The sequence below is a fragment of the Montipora foliosa genome, chromosome 14 (assembly GCF_036669935.1).
Source record: "Montipora foliosa isolate CH-2021 chromosome 14, ASM3666993v2, whole genome shotgun sequence".
In the NCBI taxonomy this organism is placed as follows: Eukaryota; Metazoa; Cnidaria; class Anthozoa; order Scleractinia; family Acroporidae; genus Montipora; species Montipora foliosa.
The window spans coordinates 16,483,133-16,499,533 of record NC_090882.1 but is presented as its reverse complement, the minus strand read 5'-3'; the positions used below and the strand labels follow the sequence as shown (position 1 = coordinate 16,499,533).

At 37.1% G+C, this 16,401-nt stretch overlaps 1 protein-coding gene across 1 annotated transcript in view; it reads left to right on the top strand.

The window, feature by feature from the left end:
* Positions 1 to 516: 516 nt before the first annotated feature.
* LOC137985671 (prolyl endopeptidase FAP-like) overlaps positions 517 to 16,401 on the top strand; it is a 33,229-nt gene continuing 17,344 nt past the window's right edge. The window contains exons 1-9 of the mRNA XM_068833331.1: positions 517 to 841; positions 3,518 to 3,634; positions 5,478 to 5,569; positions 6,840 to 6,914; positions 8,273 to 8,325; positions 11,255 to 11,342; positions 13,185 to 13,308; positions 14,840 to 15,095; positions 15,952 to 16,084. Of these exons, the coding sequence (XP_068689432.1) occupies positions 658 to 841; positions 3,518 to 3,634; positions 5,478 to 5,569; positions 6,840 to 6,914; positions 8,273 to 8,325; positions 11,255 to 11,342; positions 13,185 to 13,308; positions 14,840 to 15,095; positions 15,952 to 16,084 (1,122 nt within the window). The 5' untranslated portion in view covers positions 517 to 657. The remainder of the gene's footprint in view (positions 842 to 3,517; positions 3,635 to 5,477; positions 5,570 to 6,839; positions 6,915 to 8,272; positions 8,326 to 11,254; positions 11,343 to 13,184; positions 13,309 to 14,839; positions 15,096 to 15,951; positions 16,085 to 16,401) is intronic.

The window sequence follows — 16,401 nt, the reverse complement described above, 5'->3', positions numbered from 1 at the left end:
TTAATACTCTTTAGGTTGCGAGCACAAGAAAATTAAAGATCGGGCCACTTACGACTTTTTAAAGTTTTAAGAAAAGAAAGAGGAAGATTAAAATTAAACTATTATGCTAATTGCGTTATTTGGCACAGCATGTTTACCGTTTTTTATTTTATGCCAAGGGATTTTGTAGTTTCCTCATATATACTTGGACTTTTCATGGAGTCCACACCATTCCTGATTTTTTGGGGTATCATTTCTTGAGATCATTTCCGGCCTGGGGATAATTAATTTGCGGTCAGGGGATCATTTCCAGAGGCTGGGATCATTTGCAGGCCTGTACAGCCCTCTAACAGTTGAGTTTCGTCGTTGGTGAGCGTGACAAAAGATTGGAAAGATTAACAAATTCAACGAAAAGAAATCGTATTGTATTGCCATCCAACATGGCTCCCCTCTGCAAACCAACATAATTTTTCATAATTATGCAGGTTTTGCAGGAATGTTTGCTGACTTTTTTTCCGCGGGCTCAATAAACAACGATAATTTTTCCTAATTCATTAATTTGTTGGGATGGTCGTTGGGAGGTGAATATCAGATGAATATACCCTATATTTATCTTGCTTTCCTAAATGGAATTATAATGGGTGTGTAGGAAGAGAATATCTCACCGAAGATTAAGAAATGGCAACTCGGTACTCTGCGAGTAAAGGCGACTCGAGCGAAGAAGTCCATTTGATGAATGAGGAAGAGAAAATAACCTCGAGTACTTCGCGTCTCAACAAAAAGAGTTTGGTGATTTTCTTTGGGGTCACGGTCGTGGCAGCAGCTATTGTGGTTTCAACAGTGATGATAACTTTGTATTCTGGTAAGGAATGGCTCTTTCTTGTTCTTATTGTCAAAATTATAGACTGTTTTGAACATGTTAACACCACCGTCTGTGTTTACGTTGAGGAAGGACAGCTGTGCTTGTAGAAGACTTAGTACTTCAGTTCGAGAAGCCCTTCCAATTTCCTTGTACTCGGGAGTTTCAGATGAGTTCATATTTAAAGGAGGCGAATCTGCGGTTTATCGCCTAAAAATAACTATGAGCTTAAATCACAACAAGGTGATCGATCGCTTTTAGGCGTCGATTTGACAAGAATCTTCATGAAAATTAGCGACCCGTTTAGATTAGTTTTGACACTTATTTCTACATCGGGAGACTTCGTAATATTTTTTAAGGAAAGCGCACTTTGAAAGAGAGGAAATTTCTTTGTCCATGAAGATTTTTTTATCTGACTCGAAGGTTTTTTCCATTCCGTGAACATTTTGTTTTTCCTGTAAAGTTTCCTGTTGACCTTTAACTGTAAACAGCGGGATATTGACAGAAACACCAGCTAAATGAAGGCTTTCCCGGGAGAAGCCATTTTATTATCTGACTCCTCTGTATGTAATATTTAGCGTTATGGTTTTCATGGAATAACTATTACCGTATCAAACTTGTTAAAGTTAAATAAGGATGTTAAAATGTTTTGGATAATTACATTTATTTGCGTGATGTGAAAATCCATTTCATCTTCAACATACAGATTTGTGTTTTGAAGATTTATGCCCTTAGAAAATAGCCTTGCCAATAAGTTTAGGGTGGATTTATAAATAAATGGTTTTGTCGTTTTGATTTTCTCTTTTGAAAGAGTTTTTCAGCTGTCTTCATTAATTAAATCAATGTAGCACTTAGGTAGAATACTTTGAAAAACAACCTTTCATTTGTCGTTCAGTCGTTAGAGATTTGAACAGTGTTTATTATTTATTTTATTACAGTAGGCTAGGATGTTTGGGAAGAGAATTTGATTAACAAAGGTGAATTATACTGACACTAAGATTACAATACACAGTTGAATGCATTTTCCGGTTAAATGCTCTTTACAGCAATTAATTGGTGGGGAAGGTTTTGCATATTGGTTTTTATATCATAAGTTTAAATTGGACGAACAAGTAAGATTCACAGCTTTGCCATTAGCAAAGAACAAGCATTAAACCACAAACATAAGAAATATTTTACATTCTGTCTGTCTTTAATAGTTTGTGGCTGAGTCAGAGACCATTTGTGCTCACAGCTTATTAAATTAGTAGAGTCCTAAGAGTGCTTACAAAACATCTCATTAAATTCTTGGCCGTCTTCGATTTCTTTTTTGCAGTGATTAATGGTTGTTAATATATTGTGCAAAGGAGAACCTCTGACGTCTGGGCTAGTTATCACGCAAACGTTAAAATTCATAGCTTTTGTTAGTCTTAATTAAACTTTTCCTTAAAGGTCCCCGGCCCTGTGACCAAAAAAACAATTCTTGTTTTTCTTTGGATTTCAAAGCTATGTTTAATTTAAATTTAACTAAATGCTAAAGCTAAGCGACCAAAGTTTCAAGACTTGATTTCAAAAAGACACCTGTTTATTTCAACTAGAATTTTCCTAGTTCATGGTTCGGCATTACTAACTTTAAGTTCTTGAGAGAGCTGGATCGAGGAGAAAATGACGTCAAAAGCTCACCAGTTTAAGAATGCAATGTGTGTGTATGCTGCAGAATTAATATGCAGCACAGGAGTTTTGGGCTTTCATTCTTTTAAACTCTTGTTTTGCATATATAATAAGCTGCATTCACACGCTGAAATTTTAAGGTAGTGAGCCTTTGACGTCACTTTTCCCTGGATCCAACCCTCTGATGTCCAATTGGTTAGTTTTGAACGTGAGTAATGCGTGCCGTAGTACAATCTTCACATTATGAAAGTCCTGCCAAAGCTGAAATTCATTCAATCTGATTGCTGCAATAAGCAATGTGAATTTCCACAACAAAAACTAATGTTTGAAAAGCCTGCCAGTTGATCAAGATGGGCCTTTAAGTTTTGTCACTGACTTGACAGGGTTTTTGTCCTTAAAAAAATATTGGGACTCTGTATTTAATGTGATACAAATTTTGTCCATGCAGTTATATTTAATATTGTAAGTGAAGCTTAATATGATTACACGCCTGACCAAGTTCTCCTTCAGCGCTTCCAAATACATTTCAATACAAGCTTCAAGATCTTTCAAAAAGCTGTCTAAAATGTACAAAAATTGAAGTACAATAGACCTCTTTACAGTTGTGTGCTTAGTTACCTGGCCTTTAAATGAAATTGAGGCTGGTGTTGACCCTGTTAGGATACAGACCTCCCTCCTTTTCTTATGTTAATGATGTTGTTGTCATGCTAATTAGTAAGAATTTACATAAGAATTAGGCAGTGAGGTTTCTATCAAAACAAGGTCAACTCCAGCCTCACTTTCATTCATAGGCCAGGTAACTAAGCACACAACTGTAAAATGGACTATAATTATTATTTCATCATATGCTCATGTCGGTTAGTTAATTTTTTAATGTTCACGGAAAAATGTTTTCTCTTCTTACTATTTAAAGAATTCAAAGTACTCACACAAACCTGCACATGTTTATCTTTTACTTGATTCAAATTTCCAAAATTCTGGACTCACATAACATTTTGTTATTAATTATCTATGACTTTTTTCTATCAGGAAAAGCTGGATCATTTTCCGGGAGAGTAGCACGGGACAAGTCAGAAAGATTTTCATTTAATGATATATTTAGTGGAGATTTCTCAGCTCGAGGGTACTCTTGCCATTGGTTTTCAGGTTTGTTTCAGATTGATTTTGAGAATATCTTCATTTAGCATACCTTCATGTCTTCAAAATTCTAAGTAATAGGTCGTCATTTTAAGTGGGAGATCTGTATGCATAATTTACTTCTGTAAGGGAATATTGTATGATCTGACTTCTGAAATAAATGTGATATAGTACTTATTATTATTATTATTATTATTATTATTATTATTATTATTATTATTCTTATTATTATTATTAACCCATTGACCCCTGGGAGTGAGACTCAATAGAGTTTACTCTGTGTAACGCAAGATGATTTTACTTGTCAACTGGTGACCTCCTGTGGTGCCTGAGGAGTGAATGGGTCAAAGGTTATTAATAATTAAGATACAGAATGGGCATTCTGTAGTAAATTAAGAGATACAGAGTATATGCAGTCTTTAAACTTGAAAATTTGGTTTTATTAACCCATTGACCAGTAAAATCGTCTGGCGTTAGACAGAGTAAAATACTAAGTCTGGCTGGTTTAGGCCGGTTTGGACGTCAAAGTGTTAAACGAGTTGATAAAAGTCTAATTGCCACTGTGAAAAGATATAACATGGCTGGCATTTTGAGCGTTAGGCCTTTGCAATTGATCGGAGTGAATTGTCTCATTTTAAACATGTAACCTTCGTTAAAGCAAGTAATATTGTTAAATGTTTAACTGTGTAGGCATTTTAATGTTCAGAGGTACAAAGTAAATAGTTTTTTTCTGTTGGCTCTCTCCCTCATAAATTACTGGTAATAATAAAGTTAACACTTTGACTGGTCCCTTGGGAAACAAAATTTAACTGTTTTCCTAGGGACCTTAAGTGATTTGCTAAGCACAATATAGAGACATTAGGAATTTAGGAAGATGCAATGTGAAAACCAATGGAAAGTTTATTGATAAATTACACGCAAGCGAATAAGAGCGCAAAATAATATAATGCTCAAAATGTACAAAAAGGTAAACTAAAGCATACTAAAATGTACAAAAACTTAAGCAAAACACTGAATTACAGCCGATGTTTAAGGATGGTGCCTACTAATTCAAATGTATCTTTGTCCAGCTTCATAAGTGCAGGAAAGGTAGATTTTAACAAGTGTTATTGAAATCCAAAAAGAAAAATAGGGGGTAACCACCCATTTTTCATTATACTTCATGAACAATATTTGTAAAAAGATCTAAAATACAAAGCAATTTATGCCGTTCTTTCTCAAATTGAAGATAAATTATCTCTGAAGAATTCATGGTCACCTCCAATCTTCTTTTTGTATGCCAAGAGTACAGTGTACTTACGAAGATCTACTTAATCTCTGCATATTTTTAAACTGCACAAAAATGTCCCTGTATTGGTAAGCATCACCAATAGGAAGCCCGAGTATCTGAATATGCGCAGAACGTATGCGCAATAACTGTTACAATAGTTACATGTAGGTACCGTCCTTAAATTAATAATAATGGAAATTCACTGTAAGATTACAACCAACGGTAGTGGTCAGTGCACTGCTTTAACCCTCTGACGTCATAGATTTTGCAATGTTTCCTGCTGAGAGACTTTTAGCTGGAAACAGTTTAGTTAGATGTCATGAGCCCTCAAAGTAAGCAATGAACGTGCGCTGTAGGGGGAAAAATTCCAGCTATATAACAGTGACTTTTATGTGCTATAAAATTATTAGTTTTGAGAGGTGCAGATTGGAATAGTTATCCTTTCCACTCCCATTCCCACCAGCTCAACAGAAAAATTGCAATATATTCTACCTTTACCTGACTACATGTAAGTTTGATCATTAAACAAAAGGTAAAGTACTGAAGGCATTTTGATCGATGTTATGTGGTTTTTCATTTTAGATGACGAATATATAACATCTAGTGTGCATGGCCTGGAACTAGTTGATCTGAAAAAGAATACATCACAGCTGTTGCTAAGTGCTGATGATAAGGTGTGTAATGGCATGGGTTGAATATATAGTATCATGTATAATGTTGAAAGAATAAAGTAATTTCAGAGCTGCTGTCAAGCAGACTTAATAATAACATGTTAGTGGAGAGTTTTTCTCCGTTGCACATTACTGTCATGCATGCTTGTACATGACTTTGTATTATTAATTAACTGGCCAGGTCCTACATGTATTTCAACAGCCATTGACTGAAAACTGAACTGATTTTTCTTGTTCTTATAATACAGAAGTAATTAAATATTATTAGTTAATTACCCAGGCAGACTTTTCATCTGGTCATCTTTGCAGCTAAATAGCCCTTTTCACGGTTAGTTTTTCTCATCTGCATTAAAATATAATCTAGCACGTATGTGAGGCAATTTCGGGCTATTATTTTTGCTAGTTTTAACCCGAAATTGCCTCACATCCACGTAAGATTACATTGTAATGCAAAATAGAAAAACTAACCGTGAAAAGGGCAATTGCAAGACAATCATCTTTGTCAGATGAGCATGCTATAGTTTTATTTAAAGCAACCACTTTCTGATTCATCCCTTCCCCACCTGAGAGTGGGTTAACCCATTGACCCCTGAGAGTGACACTTAATAGATCCTACTCTATCTCATGCCAGATGATTTTACTTACCTATTGGGGAGGCTTTAGGTTTAAATGGGTTAATGGGAACATAGTTTTTCAGTGAGTGATTAACCCATTGACTCCCAGGGGTTCGTCATTGACAAGTAAAATCGTCTGGCGTTAGCCGGAGTAAAATACTAAGTCAGTGGCCGGTTTGGACGCCAAAGGGTTAAGCAAGTTTTTTTTGTGTGTGAACTTGAATTCTGAAGTTCTGCATGAAGTTGCATGATTTCCAAAAAGTAATTTCAGGTTTACTATTATAATAATAATAATGAAATCTGGTTTTCATTCAGTTGACTATTAGTTTGGTTTTTATGTCATCAATATTTTATTGATGATATGGTTGACTGATCCTGATTGTCTTGACTATTTACCTTTGTCACCATGCCAGTCCAGACAAATAATATTGTTGGAGGTTTAACTGTACTAATAGTTAGAGTATTTTTGGCATGTGGTTTAATAGTGAAACTTGGCAGATAGTGAAAACTTAATTGTCATTGCTGCGCAGTAACGTAGTCCAAATTAAGTAAAATAAACTGGATCATCATTTTACTGTGTTAGTGGCAACAACACATGTACAGTAAGTCAGCAATCAATTTCAAGTTAATTTTCTTCTGGTAAATAACCACATTTTCAGAAGAAACTGGAAATGGAATCACATTGGTTTTCACCCGACGGGAAATATATTTTGTTCACAAAAAAACAGAAACAGGTAAGTAAATTGATTGCATTCAATGTAATTCAAGGGGCTCAGCTTTAGCAGTGTTATCCTTTCTTCTGCAAAACAGGCAAAAGAACTTTTCAAACTTGTGAATACTGACAAAAAAGGGAAAAAAAGGAAGTCACCTACGTGCTTTGAAGTGCTTCAAAAACTCTTTAATAATTCATGATCCTAACAGCCTATCAAAACATCAATAAAAAGTCACTTGACTCACCGTATGAACCTTTATACCTGGTAGTCCATGATCATTCTGAAAAGCCTGGTGGTGGTTTGATTTCAGTCCCAGGGGAGAGCGGGCTGAATGTGCAAACAATGTAATTAATGTAACGCTTATTCTCAAATAAAACAATCTTTGTATAAAGATCACTTGTGATCTTTTGTGAAATAGTCCTTATCATTAATTTTTCATCGAAATTTCAGCCATTGCAAACTTCCATCCTCCTTGCAAACTTCTTTTAACAAATTTTTTCAACCTAAAAAGTCATCAACTCTGCTGTCATGTTAACAATGTTTTGTCCTGACCAGTTCTATGTCGAACCCTGCTTATTCCCTAGCCGCTTGTTTGTTCAGCCTTGCATTTTGCCAATGTGCGAAAACATTAAAAGACCAATTTGTGACATATATCATCTTTGCGGTCTGACTTTATCTGGACAGGGGCATCTTTCACCTCCTACAATTAATTGTAAACTGCGTAACAAGCAGTCTAGTTTTAAAGTCCCCCACCAAACATTGTAAATTAGTCCTGAAAAGCCCAAAGGGGAGAGACTAACAGCTTCACTTCACTTGATTTTGGAAAGGATTTTTCCAACAAGGCTTTTTCTTCATTAGCAGTTTTCAATGTTCTGAACTTTCTCTTATGGAGCATTTTCAACCAACCTTCTTCAATCATCGACTCCAACAAATTAAAGAAAGAACTGAAGGAAAAAAACATGCTTTTGAAATTACCATACTGCTTTTGAGGTCCACTTGTTTTTCTTGTGTGCTAATATCTTCCTCTCACAATTTGGGAACCTTTGTTCGGACTCCCGAGGGACACGTTTTTGGTGGAATGTTTTTTGTGCTGTTCAAAAAACTCGCAGCAGGTATTTTATTGGGTCTAAAACACTCGGCTACGCCTTGTGTTTTAAACCCGATAAAACACTGCTTCTTGTTTTTTAAACGTTACTTGAAGACCCAGAAGGCATCAACAACGTTTAATTGTATTTTGGACTGTGCTTTTATAAAACAGGTCATGGGATTCAGACTTAGACTTCTTAGTTATAAAATGTTAAAAAAATAATTTTTGTACTTTAGTTGCAAGAGTTGCTGGTATTTTTATCATTAATTTTTGTTAACCTTGTTTTTACCAGCAATATAGGTATTCCTTCTTCGCCGAGTATCATGTTTACGATATCAGTAAGAGGTATGTAATAATATCTCAGTCTGTATACGATATAATGATAAGGAAATTGTTAAATCAGCATCTTATGAACTCTTACTTATTTAGCAGAGTTTTGTGTTTCTTATTGCGTAGTACATAACCTTTATCAGTTCTTATTTGTGGGGAATCAGGGTGGTTTAGCGGTTATCAGTGCCTCCTACCTCTGTGACCCTGGTTCAACCCTGCATGGCCTCGGGTCGTATGTGGGCTGAGTTTTAGTCGATCTCAATCTGAATCCGGGGGTTTTTCATTGGGTAGTCCTGTTTTTCTCCCTCATCAAAATCGACTCTCAGTGAATTACATCCGGCTACGGGTGGATACCCTCCATAGGGATAATTAACAATTATTCCATGAGCGCGCGTTGGATATGAGATGGTAAATAGCCAACGAGGCGCGTAGCGCCAAGTTGGCTATAACCACTCTCATATCCAACAAGCGCGAATGGAATAATTGTTTTTTTAAATTCCTTAAACTCCAAAAGTTTAGAAGTACGAAATACAAGCGAAAAAAGCGAGAAAATCCTAGCGAAATCGAAAAAAGTTGATGAAGATGCGATGTTGTGTAATACCTCGTGGTCAGACAGACGCAGGCTCATCACAAAAACATTTCTTACCTTTTCATGTATCTCTAAGCTTCGAAAGTGATCTAAACTTCCCACAAAAACGTTTTTCTTTTGCTTTATACCAAAAGAAATTTCGCTTTCTGGGGTAAACGTTTTTAGTTTAGCAACGCTAAGCGCAATCATTTACCATATAAGGTCAAACTAAGGTATATGAGCTGATAACCAAGATTGAGTGAACCAATCAGAGCACGAGTATTGCATTATCCGAGGTTGAGAATTTAATAATCTCTGATATCCTTCCCTTTTATTGAATTAAATGAATAAAGTTGGTTTTTATATTTAAATTAACATTTCCCTTATTTCCTATAATTACACAGATTATAAGAAATAAAGGTCTTGGCTAAATTATACGGGTTGTGTCACCGAAAGTCAGGTCGCACAAAAGAAAAAGTAACAAAGCTTCCTCGTTCTTAAAGCAGGCACCAAACATGACAGTTTCTGTACCATCCGAGTTGGGTCGACTCGACTCAACTCGTCTTTACGAATTTTGATCTGTCTCACCAGAAGTTAGGTCATAAGTGACAAAGACAACACACACATAGAGAGTGCAGAAAATCTTGATGGATCAACTCCATCCAATCGACTTGAGTCAACCTGTCGATCCGAGTTGGGTTGACTCCGATCGACCACCCGACTTGAGACGATCAGCCAACATTTTGTATCCTCCCTATGAGCCATTCTTGCGGAATTTTCTAAGTCTCCCATGAGACAGACCAACTTTTGGAGAGATGGGTTGAGTTGTCTCCCGTCAGATTGATGGGAAGAAACAAATCAATTGGATCGAGTCCACCCACCACGATCCAAGTGAGATTGGGTGTATTGGACAACCCTCACAAAATATTTGAATGTATTTATTTGACTCCAACATGCATAAATTATGTTGCTTATGAACAGTTTTTGTGGTAGTGCACTTCATGTATGTCACCAGGTCAAGAATTTGTGACGCTGATGAATAACAAAGCATGCAGCTTCTATTTCCGAAACAATGGAATTACCTGATGATAAATAGCCTCGTCTAGGAGAGTGAATTTTTGATTTTTCAGAAACAATGGTCAACCTCAAGAGTTAGACGACTGTGATCTTTGTGTTGAATTTGCACATTTATAACTTTTGAAAGAAAAACAAACAAGGTAGCAAAATAATACAAAAACTCGGTTTCCGGTTGTCATTTTGTCACAGATCTATGTATCCTTGGTCACAGGTGCCCGTTGAAATCAACGTCACTTTGGATTTTTCCATTTATTTTTGCAGCCAAAAGTACAATAGAAAAATAAATTGAACATAGCAAAAATCTCCCAAAGTTTTTTTCACTGATGGTAACTTTTTATACTCGTGGCACGAAATTTAAGTTGTTTTCATGTCGCAAATTTTGTTGCTGATGGTATCTTTTTCCTGGATCAGCACTTCCTAAAAACTGTGTATCAATATTTAATAATATTTACTTTTCCAGCAATATTTGTTTTGAACTTTTGTCATGGAAAGCTGTCAGATGTGCAGGGAACACTCTTAAACTTGTTGTGAAAAAGAAGTTGAAGCAAACTTCACGTCTGCTTTGAAGCCAATATTTCTCGATTCCCTTCTATTTTCTTCAATTTTACTGGGTTTAGTATTTTACTAGTAACTGCATGTCTTCTCAGGGGGCTATTTACCCAAGACATCTACCATAGCGCCATAATACCACTTAACACAATACCGAAACAATATTACAATGTACTATTAGATTCTGAGCTACATCTTATGCAAAGGCAACTTGAATCTCCTGGAAAACCAAATGCAGCTCACTTGACAGTTATGGAATAAAACACTGTGTCAAGTTACTGCACTACCACACGTATGCAATGTGTGCCTAGTTTTTTTGTGATGCTCTTACAGTAAATTCTCTTCCAAGATTATTATTCATAATTGGCAATCTCATTGGTATTCTTGGCTGTCATCAGTTTCATTTCTTCTACAAAAGGTTGCGACACGGAATCAAAAAATTCACCTCTTCTTCCTAAAACCCCTCTTCCAGTTCATAAGAAAAGTCCCAAGGCCCCTCCCTCCCATCCCCCCTTTTTCAATGTTGACACCCTTTCGTTTGAATGCCAAGTAGAGATGGAAACAACTTTGCTTGGGGGGGGGGGGGGGGTGTTGCGGATGTCCTGACTTGAGTGACACGCATTGTACAGTTAGTAACAGTGAGTGTCTCAACTCTTTTTGCAGTTGCTTGTAGGCGCTTATCACCCAATTGTTCTATCTGCATGCATTCACTGAACTTCAGTGGAAAAACTGTTAATCTTTTTTTTGCAGGTTATCAATCCAAATAAAGCCTGGAGTGCCTGAGGAGGACCCCTCAAAAATACAATATGCTGCATGGGGTCAGAAGAAAAATTGCCTGGTAGGTAGAGGAAATGACTTTTTACTGTAAATATAAACTTAAAGGTAGCAAGTCCACATACCCAGTAGGGGTGTAACGATTAATCGAATTCTCGATTAATCGCGATTATGACTGTTCGGTTCGATTCACGATTATTTGATTCCACGTTTCGATTTTGGTTCGATTTTTTGCATACCTTTCCAAAAGTGCCCTCAGTGAGTCATTATATTGTAAACTTAGAATCCAGATCTCAATAAGATGTGCGTTTTTCATTGACAATCGATCAAAGACACTAACTTGCAGTTCTTGCGCCATGTTGCTTGGTAAAAATGTTGCCCCTCTACCACCCCTTGAGAATTTCCAATAAGGCAAACCATGTGCGTGTTCATTGTCACGTTCTCAAACATGGCGACGAATGACCAAGCGATTGTGAATCCGCCTGCTTCTTTTCGATCCGCAGTGTAGAAATGTTATGATTTTCCGACTGAAGACGGAACAACAGACAAGTCTAAAACCATCTGCAAAATTTGCTTGGCAACTTTCAAGTATTGTGCCGGTTCGACCTCAAGCATGAGCGCACACTTAAAAAGTCAACACAGCATTGATGAAAAGTCAGAAGTGTTGCAGTCAAAGACGGCAAAAACTTCGCCGGGTACCAAAAACAGTACTGAAACTGGACAGTCAAAAATTCAGGATGTTCTGGAGAATAAGTTGCCGCGGTCGGGCAACAGAGCAACGGCAATAACGAAGTCTATTGGAGTTTTCATTGCAAAGGACATTGAGCGTTTAGGGTTGTATGTTGTTTACATTGTGTATCATCTTGCAAGAATTAAAAATCATTAATATTTTGCATAATCGAATCGAAATAATCGAAACCAAAAGGCAATAATCGAAATCGAATCGAATCGAAAGGAACATGAATCGTTACACCCCTAATACCCGGTAGCCAAATCGGTGACTCAGGTGGACATCACAGTTTTTCTTGATGATGATGATGAATCATGACGATGATACATCGTAATAATAATAATAATAATAATAATAATCATAATCATTTTATTTAAGTCTCAAGGTTAGTTAGCCAAGCATGAGTGTTTTACTAATTGGGGAGACTACAAATCAACTCAAATCAGAAAAATCGAATCAAATGTTGAACCTCTTGAAATGGAGTAGAGAGCCAACAACTCAACCCACGTGTAGTGTCAAACTCGAGATTCGATTGGACCCCGAGGGGCCACATTTGTGGAAGATGAGTGCTCTCACCACTGCGCCAGCCCTGGCCTGTGTGGCCCCTAAATGTACAGACCACCCCTATACGCTTATTAATAGTGAACAAGTTTGTATACTTATTTTACATTATTGATGTGAACCCCAAAATGGCACTTAACTACATGTAGGTGGAGTTTCATTGTCTGAGTCATCTGAGATGAACCTGGTTGTCTTAATTTGGTAATTAATTACAGTACTGTAAGTACTGTAGAAAGCTACACAGTGGTCCAGTGTTTTTGACGTGTTCTGAATTTGCATACAGATGTTTCAAAGCACTAGCTCTATTTGTCTTGCTTTAGGGTCTGGAATTTGTCTACAATGTGGTTCATAATTATGTGTAGGGGACTGGCTACCTGCTGGGAGTTGAAGTTTTTTAGTACAGCCTATGTTTTGTTTGATTTAAAATAGTTATTTTACCAATACTAATGTTGAAAAAGGCATTTGAATCTCCACATTGGATATGTGCCATGTGCTTGTGGAAAGGAATTGCGACGAAGAAATCTGGAGTGAAAGCATTCTAGACTTTTTCTGCTTGACACTCTTCAGTCTATTTTAAATCTTCATGTGGTCACACTATTTACTATTTCTTTGCAGGTGTTTGTTTATGGAAATGACATATATTACTTGGATTCACTGACCAGTGCTGATGCTAAACGACTAACTGATAGCGGCATACAACACAAGATATTTAATGGCATTCCTGACTGGGTGTACCAAGGTAAAAGGAAAAGCCACTTTAGTACATTTTTCATGTAATGTAGTACTCAGTCTATGATTGGCTTATTTTAAGGGCTCTGTTCTTCACTTGTATAATGGACTGGATGCAGGACCAATTGTTCACCTAAGTGCAATGTACAGTGCACACTGTATTTTGCCATGACTTTACCGGACATTACTAAAACACCGAAACCGTGAAATGAGACACCAAAACACCATGTATGACCCCACTACACAAAGAATACCTTGTCCTACCAACGAAGGACGGATTTTGAGATAAGCTTTCGTTTCAGGCCTAGTTAGGCCTAAAATGTTATTGCTGCTAATTTATCGCAATTAAGATTAGGAGTCAGATAGACATTGAGATAAGGAGCAATAAAGTTTTAGATTTAATCTCAAATCCAACCTTTGTCAGTTTAATAATATTCAATGTATGGTGGAGTCATTTGGTGCTAGACGGAGTACAATCTATTTCTGTCTCAGGTAGGAGAGAAAAGGTTAAAGAGGACCCCTGAACCAACCTTCATTAATAAGTAGAATTGTCAATCATAGGAGGAAAAAGTCAAGGGGTGTATCCATCAATAATTTATTACTTTGCCATATTTTAGGGAGAAAATCATTGAAATTTGCTGTACTTCAAAACCGTAATGACCCCATAAACCCATTGACTCTCAGTGAGCCTTAATTAATGGACTCCGTGGGAACATGCTTAAACCATTCACACATCAAATGCTCTGGGATACCCCCCATTGATGGGTAAAATTGTCTGGCGTTATACAGAGTAAAATCTATTAAATAAGCATCACTCTCAGGGGTCCAGGGCTTGAAATTGCGATCAATACAGTCAAATTTGCGACTAAAATATCTGCGAGTGGAGAAGTCGCAAATTTGCGACTTTTTTTATCTTCGCTCTTTCCAAACAAAAGGGTTTAACTTAGCAGTTGCCACTTTTCTGCTCTTTTTACTAAAATGAAGAAATGAATTATTTTGTCTCTCGCCTTGAGTTTTCTTTCAATCTGAAGATAGCGTAATTGTAGCGTAATTTCGCTGCAATGTTACATGCACAACTCCATTCCTTCGATATCATTCGCCATTTTCAGCGGTTTCTTTCAACACAAGTATTGTGAGCTCATATTTTGTTTTGCTACACAGCTGACAACACAATGCAGCATGTCGATTTTACGACTAAATTTTGCAAAATTGCGACTACAGTTTCGTATCTTGTCGCAAAATTGCAACTGGGTTTTTTTGCTAATTTCAAGCCCTGGGGTCAATGGGTTTATAAGTGAGTTTAATCCCATTGACATCTGGATTAAAATGAGTGTCACATCTCACCCCCAGGGACTGTCAATGGGTTAAGAGATGTTGCTCTTTCTAATGCCCGATGTTTTTACTTGTTAGTGTGGGGTGCTTTAGGACTCAAGCATCTAATGCATGCACTCAAAAAATATGACCGTTTTAGGATAAACGTCAATGAGACTTCAGCTTACTGCATTAATTAATACATATACTTCTTTATTTTTTGTTAATAGAGGAAGTGCTTAATTCAGACCATGCCCTTTGGTTTTCACCCGATAGCAGATACCTGGCTTACATTCAGTTTAACGACACTCCAGTCACATGGTATCAGTTCCCGTGGTATGGCAGCAGCAAGGACTCTTACACCACCATTCGAAAAATTGCGTACCCCAAATCTGGATACCCAAATCCCACAGTTAAAGTGTTTGTTAGGGACCTTGAACATGAAAAAGTTATTGAGCTACCTGAACCAGCTAGCTTCATGAACATGTAAGACATTTACATTGGTACTATTACAGTGCAATGTGCCTTACCGTGGCCACCCAACAAACTGTCACATTTGACAACTATGTGTAAATGCGTCAACTCAACAGCCCATGCAACGGTGTTCAACTTACAGCCGTATGAACTTTGCATGTTGGCGTTATTGTCAATCAAATTTGCACACCCTGATTGGCTGATAATTTGTAAAAAAAAACCTTTTTAGGTGACCACAGTAAGGCGCATTGCACTGTAAAAAAGTCTTGATAAGGTTTATTAAGTTGTTACTTTAAGTTTTGAGATTTGGGCATATTTCTGTGTTATTACCAGGTTGAATATTAGGGACAGAGTCACTTACCCACAGGTGTTTGCTTGCAGTGTTTGTTGCTTTCAAAGCAGCGGTTGGCTTTATAGCATTCTCGAGACAAAGCTATATACAGTAGTTAAAAGAATCATTTTTATTTTTACGACAACTGCTCGTATTAAACACCAAATGGTACTACTGAGTCACTCGATCAGTCATGATGTCCTTCTTATAGACAAGGCTTGGCTGTACACGTGGTGCTCATTTCTTAAAATCTTTGAAAAGCTGTAAAATAAGGAGCAAGGGTTGCACAGTCGGCAAGTGTGCGGCCTTGGTGCATAATGGTCCCGAGTTCGATCCCTGGATCTCACATCCTTGTTTCGACTTCTTTCCTTTCAGTGTAGCCTAAGTAGCCTTAAATACCCTTAAAACGGAGCACTGATGGAAGGAGGGGGGTAAAATGAGCGCACCATCAGCTTCCTGGGAGAGTACTCTCTAGAGAGTAAATGAACTTCCGACGTTAAATAACGTGTACCTTTACCTTTACCTTTGGTTTTGTAGTGACCATTATGTAGTGAATGTGGGTTGGATCTCCAATCAAGATGTTACAGTCACATGGTTAAACAGGGATCAAAATCAAGTCATTCTGCATATGTGTGAAGGAAATGATGAATCTCACTTCTTTTGCAAACAGGTACTAAGCTTTTTTAGAATAATTTACTGGATTTTGGGTTTAAAATGACTCAACATCTCGCACTGTCTTAGAACACTTCTTAATTGAATGACCAGAAGATCTACTCAGAACACATTGCCTCATTTCGTATTAACTCTTTCCTTCATGTTGATCGCAAACATAGACAAGACGCCTGGAGGTGTTAACGCAGGTTGGGTCGATGTATAAGCTTATTACGTGGAATGCCGAAGGCATCCACGTCTTAAAACCGGGCAGGTGTCTTTTTTTTGTTGGTAGTCACAAATGTGCATACCCCACGGATATTGAATTAATCTCCG